The sequence below is a fragment of the Cygnus olor genome, chromosome 3 (genome assembly GCF_009769625.2).
Source record: "Cygnus olor isolate bCygOlo1 chromosome 3, bCygOlo1.pri.v2, whole genome shotgun sequence".
Lineage (NCBI taxonomy): Eukaryota > Metazoa > Chordata > Aves > Anseriformes > Anatidae > Cygnus > Cygnus olor.
In genome coordinates, this window is record NC_049171.1 from 109940268 (window position 1) to 109957758 (window position 17491).

At 49.1% G+C, this 17491-nt stretch overlaps 1 protein-coding gene across 3 annotated transcripts in view; it reads right to left on the reverse strand.

The window, feature by feature from the left end:
• Positions 1–444: 444 nt before the first annotated feature.
• Positions 445–17491, reverse strand: part of LOC121067393 (WD repeat containing planar cell polarity effector) — a 150431-nt gene continuing 133384 nt past the window's right edge. For all 3 annotated transcript variants that reach the window (XM_040551830.1, XM_040551828.1, XM_040551829.1), the window contains exons 17-20: positions 14972–15107; positions 7441–7541; positions 6073–6101; positions 445–818 (exon numbers count right to left, since the gene is read on the reverse strand). In XM_040551830.1, the coding sequence (XP_040407764.1) occupies positions 768–818; positions 6073–6101; positions 7441–7541; positions 14972–15107 (317 nt within the window). In that variant the 3' untranslated portion in view covers positions 445–767. The remainder of the gene's footprint in view (positions 819–6072; positions 6102–7440; positions 7542–14971; positions 15108–17491) is intronic.

Below are 17491 nucleotides of genomic sequence, written 5' to 3' on the forward strand. Positions count from 1 at the left end.
GTGCCGGGCTGTACAAACTGGGCACAAGGCACGGGACCTGGAGTGGGATGAAGCCCTGTGGCCGTGCCCACCTCGCGTTTAACCACCCCAAAAAGCCCGCAGGGATGCGGCAGGTCGCGGTTAGGGGAGGCAGATTAGGATCTGGACTCCGATGGGATGACGCTTAAGAGGCTCCGTGTCTTTTTTTTTTTTTTTTTTTTAAAAGGCAAAATAATGGTTATTCAGCTGAGATGATACATCTAGATATGAAAATTGAGAGCATTCTTAGAAAAATGCTGCCGACTGTGAAAGGCTGCTCTTTCACAGAGGCATCCTGAGTGGAGATGTTATCTGCTGGTATCTCAATGGAGCGGTTTTTCAGAGCCTGAAGTGGAAATTCAAATCTGCTTCTGAGTGAAGATTGCTAAAACATATAATGCAGCCAGACCTCCAGAATTTCTCCCAAGAAGTTTTATGATTTGCTCAATGAAACCAACCCAAACCTTTCAGTGTCACACCATAAGCAGGGAGCCACAGTTACTCTTATTTTTAATGCCTGTGAAGGACCCGGGGGTGATGCCACCACAGAGTCCTCCACGAGGATGTGTGGGGCAATCCGGGCAAGGACACGCTGACAGAAAGTCAGGGCTCAATGGGAGGTCTCCTTCTTCACTGGGGCTTCACCTCCTGGTCCGGGCTGGCTGGAAGTTCTCCGAAGGACTTGCCATGAGCTTCACCAGTGAGGTGCTCCCTGCCATGCTTTGACAGCCAAGGTGGTCCACGGGTGGTCACACCAGCCCCAGGTGCACGAGGTGCAGTGAGCTGCTGCCTCCTGATCCCTGCGGGGAGAGGACAAATGGGGTGAGACAGGCATGGGGAGAAGCAACCAGAGACGGAGACTTCACAGTGGTGACCCAAATGCCACCCCAAGCCAGGGAAAAGGGACGGTTCCCAAGAACAGCCCCAGTCCGGTGCCTAGAGGAATGCCCTGAGGTGTGGGGGCTGCCTTGTGGTGCAGGGCACTGCTCCCCTCCGTCACCCCATTTTTACCTTCTCCCCATTTTGTTCTGGGAGCCGGGGCCAAGCCTGCCCATGAGCCCCCTTCTCTAGCAATGGCAAAAGCGAAACTTTATATTTTTCTTAACCTTTTAATTAAAACATACCTCCAGCACCACAACCCTGGGCTGACGCCAGCAAGCAGCCAGCCAGGTTTTTGGAGTTTTACGCGGGAAAGGTGTTTTTGCATTCCTAATGGGAGGCAAGCAGTGCTGTGAGCACAACTACATGCATGTCTGTCGGCGATCGGTGTGTGATGGCAAACCGAGCTCTGTGTTTTTGTACGGGACACGGCAATGTGTGTCACAGATAGAGGTTATTTCATAACGTGGGTTAGCGTGCCTGCAAAGTGCATGAAATACTTTGCCTTGGGAAGAGCTGCAGCCCCGTGAGTCATTGCTTTCCTTTGACTCACAGCAAGCTGGCTCCTCGCGATGCAGAGAACGCTGGGTGTGGAGCTGGGCACAAAGGGGAACGTGTGCTTGTCCCGTCCCCGAGCATCAGAGCTGGCTGAAGGGCAGAGGGGGTGGCATGGCCCCAGGGGGTGGAAGCAAAAAAAAAAACAAAAAAAAACCCAAAACCCTTCCTCTCATTCCTGCAGATGGCGAAGGAACCATGACCAGAGCAGCAGCCCCACCTCACAGCATGGTCCCCTCCAAAAGGAGCACTCTTGCTGGGATGTGGGGGTGAAGACACAATGGCTGGACATGCTGAGTTTCATCCCCAGCTCGGTGTTGTCCCTGCGTGGAGGTGGCCATGACATGCCTTGTGCCCTAGACCCCTTCACCAGGTCATCCCAGCACCCAGAGCTGGGTCAGTGCCCAGTCAGCAGAGGGGTTTTGCTGGTGTCCCACTGCTGGGACGGGGCAGGCTCAGGAGGGGACGTGACTGCCTTTCGGTGCCTGAAGCTCTGTGGGCCAAGGGCAGGGGAAGGTGGGCTGGAGAACAAAGCCCTGTGTGGCCACCTCGAGTCCAAGGCCGCTTGGTGGGGCCTTGTTCTTGGCGTCTCGGTGTCCTGAGCACCTCAGACGGAGATCGTCAGATGTGGGGTTTTGTTTGGGTGATTTCTGCTGCTCTCTGGGGGGAGCTTACCAAAAGCCCTCGTCCCACACACTCTGGGCTCTGCAAACATGCCTGGCTGTGCCGTTTTTGCCTGAGTGCTCTTCGCAAACCCATTTGTAAACCTATCTGGTGGCAACAAGGCAGACCTGGCGGTGTCGTGTGGGAAGCCTGTGATGTGGCATCGAGCTCGCAGACGTGAATCAAAGGATGAGGAGCAATACTGACGGGAGCTCTCGCCTGACATCTGCACCTCTCCTGAAGTAGCAGCCTGGCAATAAAAAGCTGTAATAGTCTGACAAGAGCGTATCTCCATGGTGTGGGCAGAGGGCTGTCCAGGAACGGGGGAAGCCAGTGCAAGGAGCTGCCTGCAGTAAGGAGCAGCTCGTCACCCAGGGAAGTAAAACACGAACATCCTGACAGGAGAGCGTCCGCTTGTGCCCTGCAGAGTTCGGCTCGTGGGGCTTTGCATGGCAATGATCCGGGCCTGCTCCAGCGGGCGAAGGGAGGAGCGGGGCGGGAGGATGCACCCTGTAATCGAGAAGCCACTAAAGCCACCTCGGGCCCGCAGGGGTGGGAGGATGGAGGCGGTGGTTTGCTCTGCTTGGTCTCCCCGGGTCTGGGGTGGAGACGAGGAGCCCTTCATCCTCCTGGAGCAGGAAGCAGGGAGAAACCTCGTCCTTGGGCCCGCTCCCAGCAGGCACCGCTTCTTCTGCTGGGGATGAGTCTCAAGGGCATGGTGAAGGTGGGAAGGGAGGAGAGGGGGAGAGGGGAGCACAAGTAAGGTCCCAGGGGCTCCTTGTTGTAAAGCTCCCTCCTGTTTTTCCAGGCTGAGGCTGCCCGGTCCCAGCCCACAGATGTGGCTCTGTGGAAGGACACGCATCCTGTCAGATCCTGCTCCTTTTCACTGGGCATGCCTCCTCGTTTCCCTTGGGTGGCACCACATAAAACCTTTCTGGCTGGTCGTTTTGCCATATTATCACTCAGCTAAATAACTACCACCAGGCCCCGTTGACTTCATGATTTTCCTGCAACCAAGCAGCAGCCGTGTCCAGTCCAGAAGCAGGAGCCGTGTCCAGTCCAGAAGCAGCAGAGTCGTGGATCCCATTTTCCAAAGGGCCCAGCAGGTGCTCAGGCCGATGACAGGGTGCTTGGCGGCCTTGTCTCACTTATTTATGGCTGGGTGCTGCCGCACAGAGCCTCTCTGACCTGACCTAGATAGTTTGCTCAAGACGATCAGCTCACAGCGTGACGCAGGCCGGGAGGGACCTCTGGGGATCACCAGGCCCAGCCCCTTGCCAGGCACAGGCTGGGCCTCAAGCAGCGTGGCCCTCAAGGCCTCCCCTGTCCCATCTCCAGACGTTCCTGGAAAACAGGCTGGACACAAGCGCCGAATCCTCCTGCTGCACCCATGCACCGAGGGGACGCGGGTGCCCCAGCACAAAGAGGGTCCTGCCTCTTTGCAGCCTCCCGCAGGGCCGTGGGTTGCCTCTAGACACCAAACCTCGTCCGACTGCTCGGGTGCTGCTTGGCCGGCTGCGCGGGCAGGCGCTGGGGAGGTTTTGTCGCCCGCTCTTTGCAGTTTCAGGGAGGAGAGGCTTCCTCATAGCTGAGCAGCAGTGAGCGAGGCTGTGCGCTGCCACATACCCGTGAAAGCTCAGGTCCGTGTTGTCCACACCTTCACCAAAGCCTCCATCTGCACCAGGTCACTTCAGCATCTTGCCAGGGAACCGCGACGGGGGACACAAAACCCTCCCCCCGGGTTGCAGCTGCAGCGCTCCTCCTGCAGCGCTGCCTGTGCAAGAAGGGCTGGGCTTTGGGTGTGCTCCCCGTGCGTGGCACCGAGCCCGGTATTGTGAGGGCTTCCTCTGAAGCAACGTGTGGGAAGTGGCGGTGGAGGGACGCCAGGACGGGGAGCAGCAGGGTGAAAGCCTCGGGGACCTCAGGGACCTGGGGGGCTTCGGGGATGGGCGCCCTGGCCCTGCCCTGGTGGGGGGGGGGGGGGGGCAACATGAAATGGTAGCATGGGGACTTGCCATTGAGAGCCAGGTCCAACCAGTGCTGCAGGGCCTGGGTCCAGAGCTGACAATGAACGTGGGTTTGGGGTGAATTTGGGATGGGTCGCACTAAAGGCAGCGGCCAGCCCAGTTAGCTGGCTAGGAAGGAGCCAGGTGCTGGTTTCTGCGCTGGTCCCCAGCTGCTGCAGGACACAGATTTCCATACGCCGGTACAAGTCAGGGCAGACGAGTGCTGTAACGTGGCCCCAGATGCACGAAGTTAATGCTGTGTGTATGGCTCTTCTACTCCAAACCGCTGGAGCTCACAAAGGGCATCCTCAGCACGTCGCTTCCATTGTTTCCAGATGCTGGTCTCAGCTGCTGCCTCCCGTCCCTCAGCCCTGCCAAAGCCAGCAGACCAGAGGGGTGGAGACCCAACTCACCAGCTAGTGGCTCTGCAACGAATGGTGAGGTTGGGGCACCCGGACTGGTGTCCCACCAGAATTCAGAAATTAACTTGCGTTAATTTTTTGGACCTGAAGCATGCTTTAAGTCCTTAATTACATGACGGCTAAGTGCTTTTTCTTACTATCGCTCACATTACACAGCCTACGCGTTTGTGCTCGTGGCTTTCATATGGTGTCAACCCAGGGCTTTCAAACGAGGTTTTGAGTTCATTAATTAATTCAGCTGCTCCTATCTTACATCCAGCTCATGGCAGGAGCAGCGAGCTGCTGGCCAGCTGGGCTGCCAGCCACCAACCTCTTCACCATCCCTGCAGCTCCATTTTACTCCTCACCACGTCCCCAGGGCCACCGAGCCACCAAAGGTCAGCCGGGGACCTCCTCCGAGCATGGGGACCTCCCTGCCACCACCACGCCACCGTCACCCGCCCACAGCCCGTCCCCATCCTCCACCCGGCCCACGTGCGCTGGGGCCCGCGGGAGGCTGCACAGGTGGGGCCGGCGCGTGCTGTGCTCCAGCGCTTTGGGACTGGTAGAACAGCTCTTAGCACGATTTCTCTTGGCACGGCTTCGTAACGAAAGAAAGAAAGAAGTGCCATCCTGCTCCGCTGGGAGGTTGAAGAGTTTCCTTTCTTTCTTTCTCTCTCTCTTTTTTTTTTTTCTTTTAAACGATCTGTTTGTACCGTGGCCAAACATTGAATGCTTTGGCCTCGAAAATAAAAGTTTCAACAGAGGAGGCTACAATATAGGCAGCCTTCTACCCTTATCCGTCCTGCCGTGACACAGCTCGTGTTTTATGTATTTTTTTCCCCCGTAAACGAGGACTGGAGGAGTGCGTCAGTGCTGCACGCTGCTGACTCACCAGCCCCACGTATGTGCTCTGTAAGCACCAACACCAACCCCCCCGGGGCACTGGCCCAGGGTAGGTCCCTGGGGAGATGGTGTGGTGTGCAGGGTCTGGGGATGGGGGCACCGTCTCCCTACCTGCATGGGGTCCTCTCCCCTCTGCTCTGGTGGGCTTCTTGTGGTGCACAAGCACCCACAGCAGTGCAGGAGAGGAGGAGAATGTAAGGCTGGAGGCTGATGGGGGGGAGAAAGGGCTGGGCCACCTTTTTTTTTGGCAGCACCTAGCAGTTAAATCAGCTTAAAGTGATCGTGAAACCCCAAGGTAGGATTTCACGCCTCTCTACCCTGGGCTCGCTGTTGAAAGCGCCAATATGCGCACCAGCTAGCTCGAGTAAGATGAATGTGGAGCGAGGACAAGGAGTCCTTTCTTACGTCCCATCCAGCAGCCACTGGCTAATAATGATTTTTGACTTCCACGCGCTGTGATCAGCTCAGCGCCACGGACGAAGCCCATCCTAGCAGCACGGTATAGGCAGCATTTCTACCAATTTTAGTGAGAGCCCTGCAGGCAGACAGCTTGCAGGGGCAGGCTCTGGAAGTTTCAGGAAGCTGCAAAATAGAGTAAATAATAATAAGCAGAAATAAAAAAAAATAAATGAGAAATGCTTTACCTGCTCTGTAGGAACTGCTCTCAAATTTCCTTAAAAAAAAACAACACAGAAGATCACCGTGTTATTTACATTCCATTGAACTTGCTGAAAAACCCAAACAAACAAGGGCAAGGTATTAGGTAACTCTTTCATGTTTTTGATAGGACACAGCTATTTTATATCCTGTTATTCAATGGCTGAATTAAAATATTTAATACATGGCTTCTGCAAGTTTATACATGTAGGACACGTATATTCCCTCAAACACTACGCCGGGTTAAAGCAACAGTGATTTTTTGCGGCTAGGGCAGCGTGGAGACGTGAAGCCAGTGGTGGGTGCATGTCCCCACGTCCTCCTCACTTGGTGGGTGCTGCTGCACGAGTGGGATGCTCACACTGCAACGCAGCCATGGCCGCAGCTCACCTCTCGTGCTGGGGGCAAGCCCGAGGTAGCCATAGGGTGGTGGGTCTGGGTGCGGGCTGCCTGCCCGGGCACTCCTCTGGTGTCTCGAGAGGGTTTTGCAGCCCGCGTGCTGTCAGGTTTGCTGCTGGAGGTGCTTGGGGATGAGGCGTCTTCGTGTTACGGCTTGAGCTGAGCTAACAGCTGCCCACGTCAGAGAGAAGTCCTGCTGCAGGCACCACGCCTCTGCCCCTCGTTGGCGCTGCCTGCCGTGTCCTGTGGTCCCCGGGCAAGGCTTTTGGCTCAGGGGACAGAGCCTGAAGGAAGGGTAAGGGCCTTGCTCACTTCCTACATACCTGATTGTACAAGTGATGGGACACCAGGGCAAGGCAGAAGACAAAAACCTCCTTGTGCAAAGACCCTTAGGTCCTCCTGCCTGGCTGGTGTTGCAGGGTGACTCTTTAGCTGTGACTTTCTCCTGCTGGAGCACTCCTCTCTTGCCCTGCTGTGCTATGTTGAATCTGCTGTCTCCACCGAGGTATCAAACACTGCTGAAGCAAGACAGCCATATCTGTTTGCTCCAGAACCCCGTGCAGAAGCAGTGGGAGATGCTGCTGCACAAACCCTGCCATAGCCAAAGCTCTGCTGCTGGAGGACCTGGCCACCACACGCCAAACAACATCAACCCAAACTAATGAACACTTCTCACATCTTGCGTCCACACTGAATCATGAACAGCACTGCAAGGTAAGGAGTTTCACGAGATCAGGTGATTTATTTTATGTCCCAAGAGCTGGGACGAGGAGCTCCAGCTGGGACCTGATGGCTGCTACAGGAGCCGTGGCCTCGTTCCCCTCCCTGCTAAGTACACGCAAAGCAAGCTCGAGGCTTATTTCTCTTCCCAAATTCAAGTTCTTTGTCAAGATACCAATCCCCATTACTTTCCTAGCTCCGTCCTGTGTATATTCAAAAACAACTTGTTTGCTTACCTTCCTGGCTCCCAGGAAAGGGCTTCTCCACCAGGGAGGTGGCATGGTCACCGGCTCCAGACCTCCCATCCCTGTCCTCTGCTTGTCTGCTGCCAGCGGGTCTTTAAAAACAAAACAGAAGTGATAGGAGGGGAGGGAACAAAGGATGAAGAGCTGGGGAGAAGCTGCATAGCCGAGCAAAGTGGTTTTGTTTGTTTCATATCTTATCAAGCACACAGCAGCCTGCATAATTGCCTGGTGACAAATTGCAGCTCTTTTTTTTTTTTTTTAATCAGGTGCTAGTAGGTCTGCTGATCGAGCATCACCAGCAGCACTTGCTTGGCCTCGCAGTCACTCCAGGACTGTCCCATCAGCCAAAATGCACTGAAATCCACATTGCGAAGGAGCTGCAGGGAGGAACACACCAGCTCTGTGCCATACAAAATGAGGATGGACTTATTTACATATTTATTTATTTATTTATGTTTCTAGTTTCATTTTCTTCACGCATCATTAATCTCTGCTTGGGTAAGCACGCGGAAAGGCAATCCATTCCCAAAGCAGTGGAACTGGAAATCTGGAGGCCGTCTTGCCTTGCCTGCTCGCTGCTCATCCCGCTGTCCAGAAATGCCCTGCAAAGTCCGGGGGAGCTTTTCCTCCAGCAAGGACCAGCTGAGCAGAGAAAACAAAGTGAGCCTCTCAAGCCAGACCAACTGGAGAGCCCTTGGCCCTCGTTTGGGTGGATTTTCCCCCTCTGTGGACAGAGTCATGTTTACTCTATCACGCTACCATATGTAGGGGTGCAATTGCACCGTGTGTTGTTTGTTTGCTTGTTTTTCAAGGCTGCAGGTCCTCAAAGGTGGCTTTGAGATACAACAGCAGTGAAGTTGTGAGAAGGAAAATGTGAGTGCTTCTGTGTGGCACCCGATTTGTCACCTGCCACCATGCGAAATCTCGCTGGGCTTTGAAAGCACAAACAATATGTTCCCAGCACAAAAAGCCCTTTACTACTGACAAGAACGTAAATAATTAAAGAAAAAGCTCAGATTTTCTCCATCTCTTTGTCTTCCCCCTACCCGTCGGGCGATAGCTATGCAAGCAGCTGGTCATCTATCAAGCCACTGAAAGCGACGCTCCTCATCAGCTTTCCCGAGCTGTGTTTAAGCTGCAGTAATGCACCTCTGCCATCGCGCTAAGCTTTATTGGTTCTGCAAAAGAAACTAAGAAACTTCGTTGGAGACCAGATTATGCCAGCTGCAAAAACGGAGGGATTCTTCTGCTGTTCGATCCCATTATCTCCTCTGTAGTATCTTGATCAGCTTTCTAACACACAGCCTTGGATTCTGCCGAGACCCGTAAATTGCTTTTTTGGCTGCCAAATTGCCATAACCCTTCTATTTTTGTGTTCTAAAAGAGCTTAAAGCCGTCCATCCTCTTTGGACGTGTCTTTAAAATTGACCAGTGCTGGGAGGATTTCATGTCTATCCGAAGGCTTAGAAGAAGATGTTACTTCTACCGAGCTTCTAGTTTTACAGTCAACAGATGTGAAAAGCCCAGCGGGGATAAAAGGAACTTAACCAGTTCTGTCTAATGCATATAAATCTACCTAAGAGCTCAAGGCACTGGAAGTACTCAATGCGCTACGTTTATCTGAGTCTAAGATACAGAAATGGGTCTTCAGCCCACATGCCACATGTCCCGTTCGGATGCCAAGTTAATATGAATTAAGAGACTGAGATGAATAAACAAGGTCAGTCCGGGCTGGGCCAAATTGAATCAACGTAAAATAATTGTCAGTATTTTCTGACAGTGATGGTGGTTTATCTTGGCTTGGGATTCTCGGCGCTATAGATTATAGAATGTTTTCAGTGGAACAGTTGGCAGACATGTTATTGATTTTTCTTTGTTTTGTGAATGCTGGAAAAATTTCCATTAAGTCTACGCGCCGCTCATGTGACGAAGCCAAATTGCTTTTTCAAACTTTTCTTTCTTCAAGTGAGCTAATGTGGCAACACGTTAGCAATCTAATTTAATCAAGAGGACCTTTGTCTGGAATCAAGAGGCCATACAGCACACCTCGATGCATCTCGAGTACATACTGGCTAATAAGAGTTAATTTTTAAATTTCAAGGTGCTGTATGCACACTAACTAATTAATTTGCCCAGTGCACCACGTCTGTTTGCCTGCTGTCACATTCTTGATGCATGTGAAACTCCTGTTGCCTTCACCGGGGCTGAGCAAAGGCAAAAATGAGGGGAGGCTGCAGACATGGGGCAGGATTAGCACTGCTGTGCTGCTGGATCCCACCTCTCTGACGAATTTCCTACACCCCATCGCCGCTTCCCCGCAGCTCGCCTCTAATAGATTTACTTTGGAACCGAAAATTGCTAGGACGGAGACAGCAGCTTGTAGGATTATGCGGGGACCCATGGCAGGCCGTGCTGGGTGGTGCTACAGGTTCAAAACGTGCAAGCACGCTTCTGAGCTTAGAGTAGGAAGCTGGTGGAGGAGTAGAAATATGTCTATTTTTCAGTACAGAAAACGCAAGGCAAAAGTTTTGTGACAAAAGTCACTGTGATGAGACACACTTCTGCCTTCTATCCTAATCGCCTGTATTAAAATCAGAACCTAATTGAAATCGGAGTAGTTCTATGGGGGTGGGGAGGGAGTAGACGGATAACAAGATGAAACAGCTTCATACACATCCTGCCACCACAAATAAACACAAGCTATTTAAACCCAGCATGCATTACGGTAAAGGAAAAGACTGAAACACAGACAGGGAAGAAAATCACGCCACAGTTACCAGTAACAATGGCAGAGGAGCAGGGACAGCCCCAGTTTTGTGTTGATTCTTAGGTGCTGGACTCTGGCACGGTCGCAGGCAGTCACTAGGTGACTTGTCCAAAATAAGCTGGCCCCCAGGGAGTCAATCAATTCCTCTAACATGTCGTGGAGAGGATCAGTAAGCTACCTGGGTACTCTGAACAACACTGTTCACATCTTTTAAAAATATTTTCATTATTTACAGGCATTTAAAGACTTATGCTGGTCCAAACACTTCCATAAATAGAAAAAAATAATAATAAGGAGAAAGAACAAGAATTGCTAGACTGTAAAATATCTGCCATTGGGAAGGACAGAGTGGCAATGGTCAATGGCAAACACGTAAGCCAGTGACGAGACCTGTGACTTGTAAAATTATTCACTGGACTGTGCATTGTTGGCTGGTATTTAGCTGGCCTGTCTGTAATATAGTGAAAAAAAACACACAGCAAATACAGTGCCTCTACCTGCAGCATTGTCCAGCAATCTTGATTGCCCATAACTCCATGTGTGTGTGTGCGCACTGTTCAGAAAGTTGATTACAGCTCTCCACTGACAGCAATGCTGCTGCTGCTTCCATAAAATGTCATGGAGTTACTCCAATTTTCTCTGTCATCTGTAAAACCTATTTGAGTCTCAAACTAAGTTCTCTGCTTTCTGATTGTTAAGGCAAAATGAGCAGCTAGGCTTGGCCTAGAATAAGTTCTCAAAATAAACCCTTGAGACTATTTTATTAGCAATCATTTTGGTTCTGGTCTTTTCTGTTCCCGCTTCTGCCCAGGCTACAGCTTTCCTTGTTAGGCAGAGCCGGAAGGGAGATGATGATGTTAAGAGTTAATAGAAGTGATTTGTTAATCAAGCAGCCTGAAAACTGGGCTTCTGTTACAGATATGCTCCCTGAAGGGTGTCAGGAGCAAGGTTTATTAAGCAGGTTAAATAGAAAGTCTTCTGCTGGCCTCCACAGACCGCCCAGGGCCTTTGCATAGGTGTAGTTCAAGAGATAACGTCTCAGCTGTCCCAAAACAAAGCTGCTGTCCAAGCTGAAATACAGGAAGGGAAGAAGTCGAGGTATGTGCTAGAGATGAGCTTCCAGAAACCTGGGTGAGATACAGACTTGGGGCAGTATCTGGGTCAGACAGGGGTGGTAGTGTTAGAAACGCAGTCATGTGTGTCAATTGATTTCATGGTTTTGGATGTGTCTCGGTGTTACAATGACAAAAAGCCAAGGCAGACGAATAAAAGACTCAGGGAAAGAAGAAAGAGCATCCATCGAGCCCTGTTCTTGCTCAACACCCAAAGTCTTGCTGTGGTGTCTTACCACTTCTTTGGGGGACTGCTGCTATCCAGAAGACAGCAGGGCTTGGGACTCCAGTCAGGTACACTTGAGTTTATGCATGCCAAGTGTATGTGAGCAGTGCTATTGGCTTTGTGAGACTTCTGATTTATGTGAAAAGATGAGGTTGTGGAGGTTTCATTGCAGGATCAATGACTAAACACTGATGCTTGACTTGCAAATAACAGAGGGACTTTTAGGTTGGAGGAGAGCTCTGGAGGTCATCCGGCCCAATCCTCTTCTCGAAGCAGATTCAGCTGTTAAATCAGATCCAGCTTCGATGTTGCTTCAGCTCCAGGTCTGTGACCCAGCGGGGACTAGTGAAGGATGACAACAGAAATGAACCACTGGCTTTGGCGAACACTGGAAGGCTCAGCATGAGAGCAGCAATATGTTTCCTCTCCCTAAACTTGCAGCAACGTTCCACTCTGAATCTTGTCACATTCCCAGAAGGCGCATTTGTTTTAGGACATCATGGGACACTAATGTGCAGGGGAATTAAGCAAACAAAAGTGATAGACTAACTTTGCTCCCCAGACTACAAATCAAGTCCTTCAAGACAATGTCTCATGGATATCAGTGATGCTGAGGAGATAAAGCAACAAGAATGCCCATAGTAAAACATCCAGAGCAGGGCTGAAGTGACTTGGCCAAGACAGGAGGCTGTGTGGTGCATGGGATTAGGGAACAGAGAAGAACAGTAGTAAATCTATTACAAAAATGGAATTTTCTTCTTCATTTTTTTTTCTTTCTTGAGGGGAAAGAATTGAGAAATAAATAGGAAATGATTCAGGATGTACATTTATCTCACTGTTGAGCAGAATACATAAACATTGAAGACTAGCGTTAAACAGCATGAGAAATGGAGAAAGTCAATAACGATACAAAAAAATGACCAAGCTAACGAAGAATGAAGGGCCTTTACAGGAGGGGGAATGTGTCCCGGTTATTGATTTGGAAACTGCAGGTAGTGGTTGGAGGCTGAGAAGAAGTGGACAGTGGAAATGTCAGATATGAATTTGTGATGTGAGAAATCAGTTAGAATAATAATGTTGCTGTGCACTTCCTAAGACACTAAGCTGCAAGGCACTCTACAGCTGTGGTTTCACAAACTTCACTTTATTTTAGAAAGGCATTATTGATGCCATTTTTCAGGTGAGTTCACCAAGGCAACAGAAAGCAAATACGATTTAATTTTGGGTTCCTATGTTGAATCAATTTAAAGAAATTTCGTAAAGTGCTGCTTAACCATCCGTCCATTATAAACCATGTTGTCTCCTGATGGCTCAGATCAAGCAGCCAAATCTCTAGCAACGCTGGAGTATCTTGGCCAGAAAGATGAACCACTGCAATGACTGCAGAACTGAGAAGGTCCCTCTTTTTGTAGGCTCCTATCACTCTGGACCTTCCACTCTACACAGATTTCTGTACATGAAGAAGCCTGATGCAGAGGTGGCAGCAGACAGAAAATAAATTCCCTTCTACATGGAACTGGAGGCAGAACACAAGCCACAGTCACGTGCCTGTAACCAGTTGTGGTTTTATAAGCACAGAGAAGAGGTTTGTTGGGGCCACCTGTGCCATAGCAGGTGACCTTCCCAGCCAGTCCATGTTGTCACAGGGAGTGCCTTTAAAACTCAAATTAGAATTGGCAGGCCTCATGGGGCTGCAGCCAGCCTGGGGAGCCACGAGAAGTCTTCTTGCACTGCTCTGCAGGAGGCAAGCAAAACCTCAGGGCTCTCCTGGGGGAGGCGTGAACAGGCGGAGGAGCTGGCCGCGTGGGTGGGAAGCTTTCTTTGTACTCACCAGCTTGGCAGGAGGCAAACAAGAGCCTTGGGAAATCCAAGCAGTTTGTGCAGCTCCAGCGATTGCAAAGGGCTGCTCGTGAGGCTCAGCAGCTTTTGGTGACCCACCTGGGCTGGCACAGGTCAAGTTGGGAAGCCGGGGAGTAGGAGTGAAGTTGAACTCTGGCATCTCGCTCCCAAAAAACCCAGGGAAGGCAGACGTGACACTGCCAGGGAAGTGTGAGTCACAGCAAACTCCAAGAGGGAAAAGGCAAGCTGATGGAGGACAGCGTGTTTATACCTTCGGATCAGAGGCGTCTTGGGATTAGCTGCTGCTCGAGGACTCTGTTAAAGGAACTCCTTTCACCAGGGCACTTATGAAGTCCTCTGTAGTAAATACCATCTTCAGCACAACCTTACTGTCTTTATTTGCCCATATCACCAGTGCTATCTCCATCCTCAGAGTTAAGATGGAATAGCTGTACACAGTATTTTTAAAACCAGGTCCCATATCCAAATCTTTTAGGTCTCTCTGAAAGCCTTGGATGGCACTCTGTATCCTAAAAACTGTAGACTACTTATAAGTATTTCACCAGTGGTGTGCAGAAGGTATAATGGATATTATCTAATACTGAAAAACCTCAATCTCTTCATGTGAGAGAAGAAATAAAACTAGGCAATACACTGATTTCCAGAAGGAGAAAGACATTTGATTCTTGCCCACACAAAAATGTATTCAGCACAATTGCACACAAATACTTAGGATGCCAATATGGTTGTTCAATGTTTTACTCACGCTAGATTTATTAAGTGTTCCTACATATAACAAGGACAGAAAATGAAAATAAATGCATCTATATAATCATTGGGAATATGGTTTCTTTTCTATCAATAATAATCAAGAAAAATAAGAGAAAAAATGCTTTTTAAACCTTTACAGAATAGCTGTTTCATTGTAATTTCCCACCTGTTGCAAGGTGCTGTGCTGCTCATCAGCAACAAAAGCGTATGTGTGCTTCTAGAATAAACAGAGGCCAGGCCCACAGTTTCTCTCCTAGTAGGTAAGCTCCAGGTTTCATTCAACTTTGGAAGAAGTGCACTCTCGAATAATCATCCCAGGGATTTTGATCACAGGCTAGCGATGAGATTATAGACCCACGTAAAGATCATTTTTGATTTTTAAAAGTGCTGCTCACTACCTGTGCCTGCTGAGCACAGCGGTTCCGTTGTTCCATCCCATTCTTTCTTCTGCATATTCATCAAAGTAGGCGGCATCTGCCCAAACGTTTTAATTCAAAAATGGTTGTGCTAGTGCATGTGAAATACTTGCAAACTATCCATGTTTCTGGAGGTTGCTTTGTGTCCAGCCCACATCCTCCTGGCTTCCAGGTTTGTCTTGGTTCCTGCCTAGCTCTTAATGTTGTATCGCACTTACAATCAGATGCGGATGGGGTTGTCAGGAAAGTTCAGAACATCAAAACATACATTTAAAAAGTATTTTAGTTAATTGTTCCCACCCTTATATTTTCTGTTATGGAACTACAGGACTTTCCCAGCCCTGTGAGACACTGGTGACAGAAGCAGAAGAGAGCAGTCTGCATGGCTCACCTGCGGGAGCAGCTCCGTGCCGGTGGGCTGGTGGACGGGCCAGGAGCGGGCACGTCGTGCTCTCCTCCATGCGCTGGAGGCCGGTCGACAAAAGCTTCGCGTGGCGTGTCTTCTTCTTCTGACTGCCCCAGAAGTCCTGTCAAGATGGATCAAGTTGTGGTATCAGGCTTACTTAATGAGAAAGTACCAAGCAAGCTGCAAGCTGTTCGCCTGAGGTGTCAATAAGGACAAGAGCGCCTTCTTGTAATGGATCGAATCCAGTGGAAAACTACATGCTTTCACCCCTGACTCTTCTCCTTTGAAAAGGAGGCCAAGTAGCCAACTACCAGCAACAATAACATGCCCAAGAGCTTTCAGAAGAGAGCGAGTATGTGTTGGCTTTAGCTAGCAAGGAGGAAATGCCTCCTAAATTGTCAGCTACAGAAGGCCTAGCTGGCTGCCAAAGGCTGCTGCATGGGAGTATTTCACTGTTGCCATACAGATCCAAATCTTAGCAATTGGACCAATCCCCCATGCATGTGTAACTCCTTCCTTCAAAAATAAAAACCTGCCTTATCTTTCTTTCAAAATATTTTGGTTAATGATCACGACCCAAAGCCTTCAGACATGCTAAAGGAGGGCCTCCCATTCCCAAGTTCCAGTCTGAGCCCTGTGGGGAAGGAAATTGTTTGAAAATGGCCAAACTGCTTGGAAATAGAGAGGAGGAACTGCATATTCAAGGTGTAATGATTAAAATAAATTAATAAATAAAATAACCAAACCCCAGTCTAGCAGAGTTCGGATTACAGAAAAATCCTGTTACAGATAAAGACTTTAAAAGATTTTTTTTTTTCTCGAAATCATCAGACCCTTTTGTGTTTCTTTTTTCTCTTTGAATCCTGTTTTTCTCCCCTTGTTCTCTGCCTTCCTGGATCCTGTATAAGCTAATCTGCACGATACCCATGGCAACACCATGGGCAGTGCGGAGAAGATTATGCTCTTGTAAGCATTGCTATACCACTAGTTAACATTTTGGCCAAAGACCCAGGATGCTCACCAGCTTAGGAGGGCAAATCTACTTGTAAGTGTTTCTGAATCTCTCAGTCCTAAAAAGCTAACACCATCAGATTGCTGCAGACTATTTCTAGTCTCCGTGCTACCTAGATATCATTAGCATCTGCGGTGTCAGAGTGGGTAAAGTGTGGCAACTGGCTGGGCTTTCTCCAGTAACGGATATTCTCTGCACTGCTGTTTTCCAAAGGTGGAATAATGCAGGGAACTCAGTCAGGGGCAACATACCTCCAAGCAGGCACATAACGCTGCAATAAATAAATAATAGACTTGCCTTGAATAATAAACTGGCCTTGGTGCAATTTCTCCTCTATTTTGAATAAAAGAAAAATCCAAAGAGAAAAAAGAAAGGAGGGGAGAAAAAATGTGTATGAGCAATGCTCTACATCTGGGAAACTCTGGGACAAGTAAAGTATGTTCCTCTTAAGGTCTCTTCTTGAAGCCTGTTGCAGTGAGCAGCCAAGAGAAGAAGGGGTTCGATGTTAGTAACCTTAAGGTATTCTCTCTGGGTGTAGGGCTGCAGACTTGTAGTGTGACAGTAGGCAAGATCAGATGCCACCAGTGGTTCAAAGCCACAAAACCATCTGATATGAGCATTTTACTGTAAGGCAATAGATATTTTTGTTGTGGGACAGCAGCCTGCATTCCCAGTGAGAATTGCTATGGCAGGAAAAACAAACGTGCAAGGAGCACTATTTAAAAAACACCACCCTTCCCAAACCAGGGGCAACATATGCCACATTTAATTAAAAAAAGGAAGAATTCTGGCAACAGCACAACAGAGATGGGTGAGGGTGGTGGTCCTTACATCCAGATGGGTGCGAGGTGAAGACCTGACTTGGTGCTGGCTTTGGAGGACTCACAAATGTCACCTCAGGTTATCTTGAGCATATTGCACAATAAACACCTTCTACTTTTAATTCTAACCTAGTACTTGCTTATCATGATACGATCTGGGAATTTGAATCTGAATTTGAATTTTAAAAACTTGAGAGTTGGTATCTTGGCTAACATTGTTTTTTCATCATTTAAGTCATTTATCAGATGCAATAATATGAATCGTATCACACCAAAATCTTTATCTACAAAAATCCCATTTGTTGCCATTGATATTATACCAGCACAACCACACAATGCACATTCTGCATTTCCAAAATTTGCTGATGTACGGCTCCATCTAGCATCTGACGGAAAGAGCTCAGCACATTTCTTTATAAGCCCACCGAAAGTTTTCCTACACTGCAATGAGCAGGACACTCTCTGAACATGGTATGCAGGTGATGAGATCTCATGCCTTCCCTGCTCATGTATGTGCCGTTATTTAACTGTGTCTATTCTCTATTGGATTTGTGTCTGCAAATCAGGAGCTGTTTCCATTCTCCATTCTCCTCCACTGGGCTTTCAGGGATAATAAAAAAAAAACCAACAACAAAAAACATTTTAAAACATGCAGTCCCATGGCAAAATGAA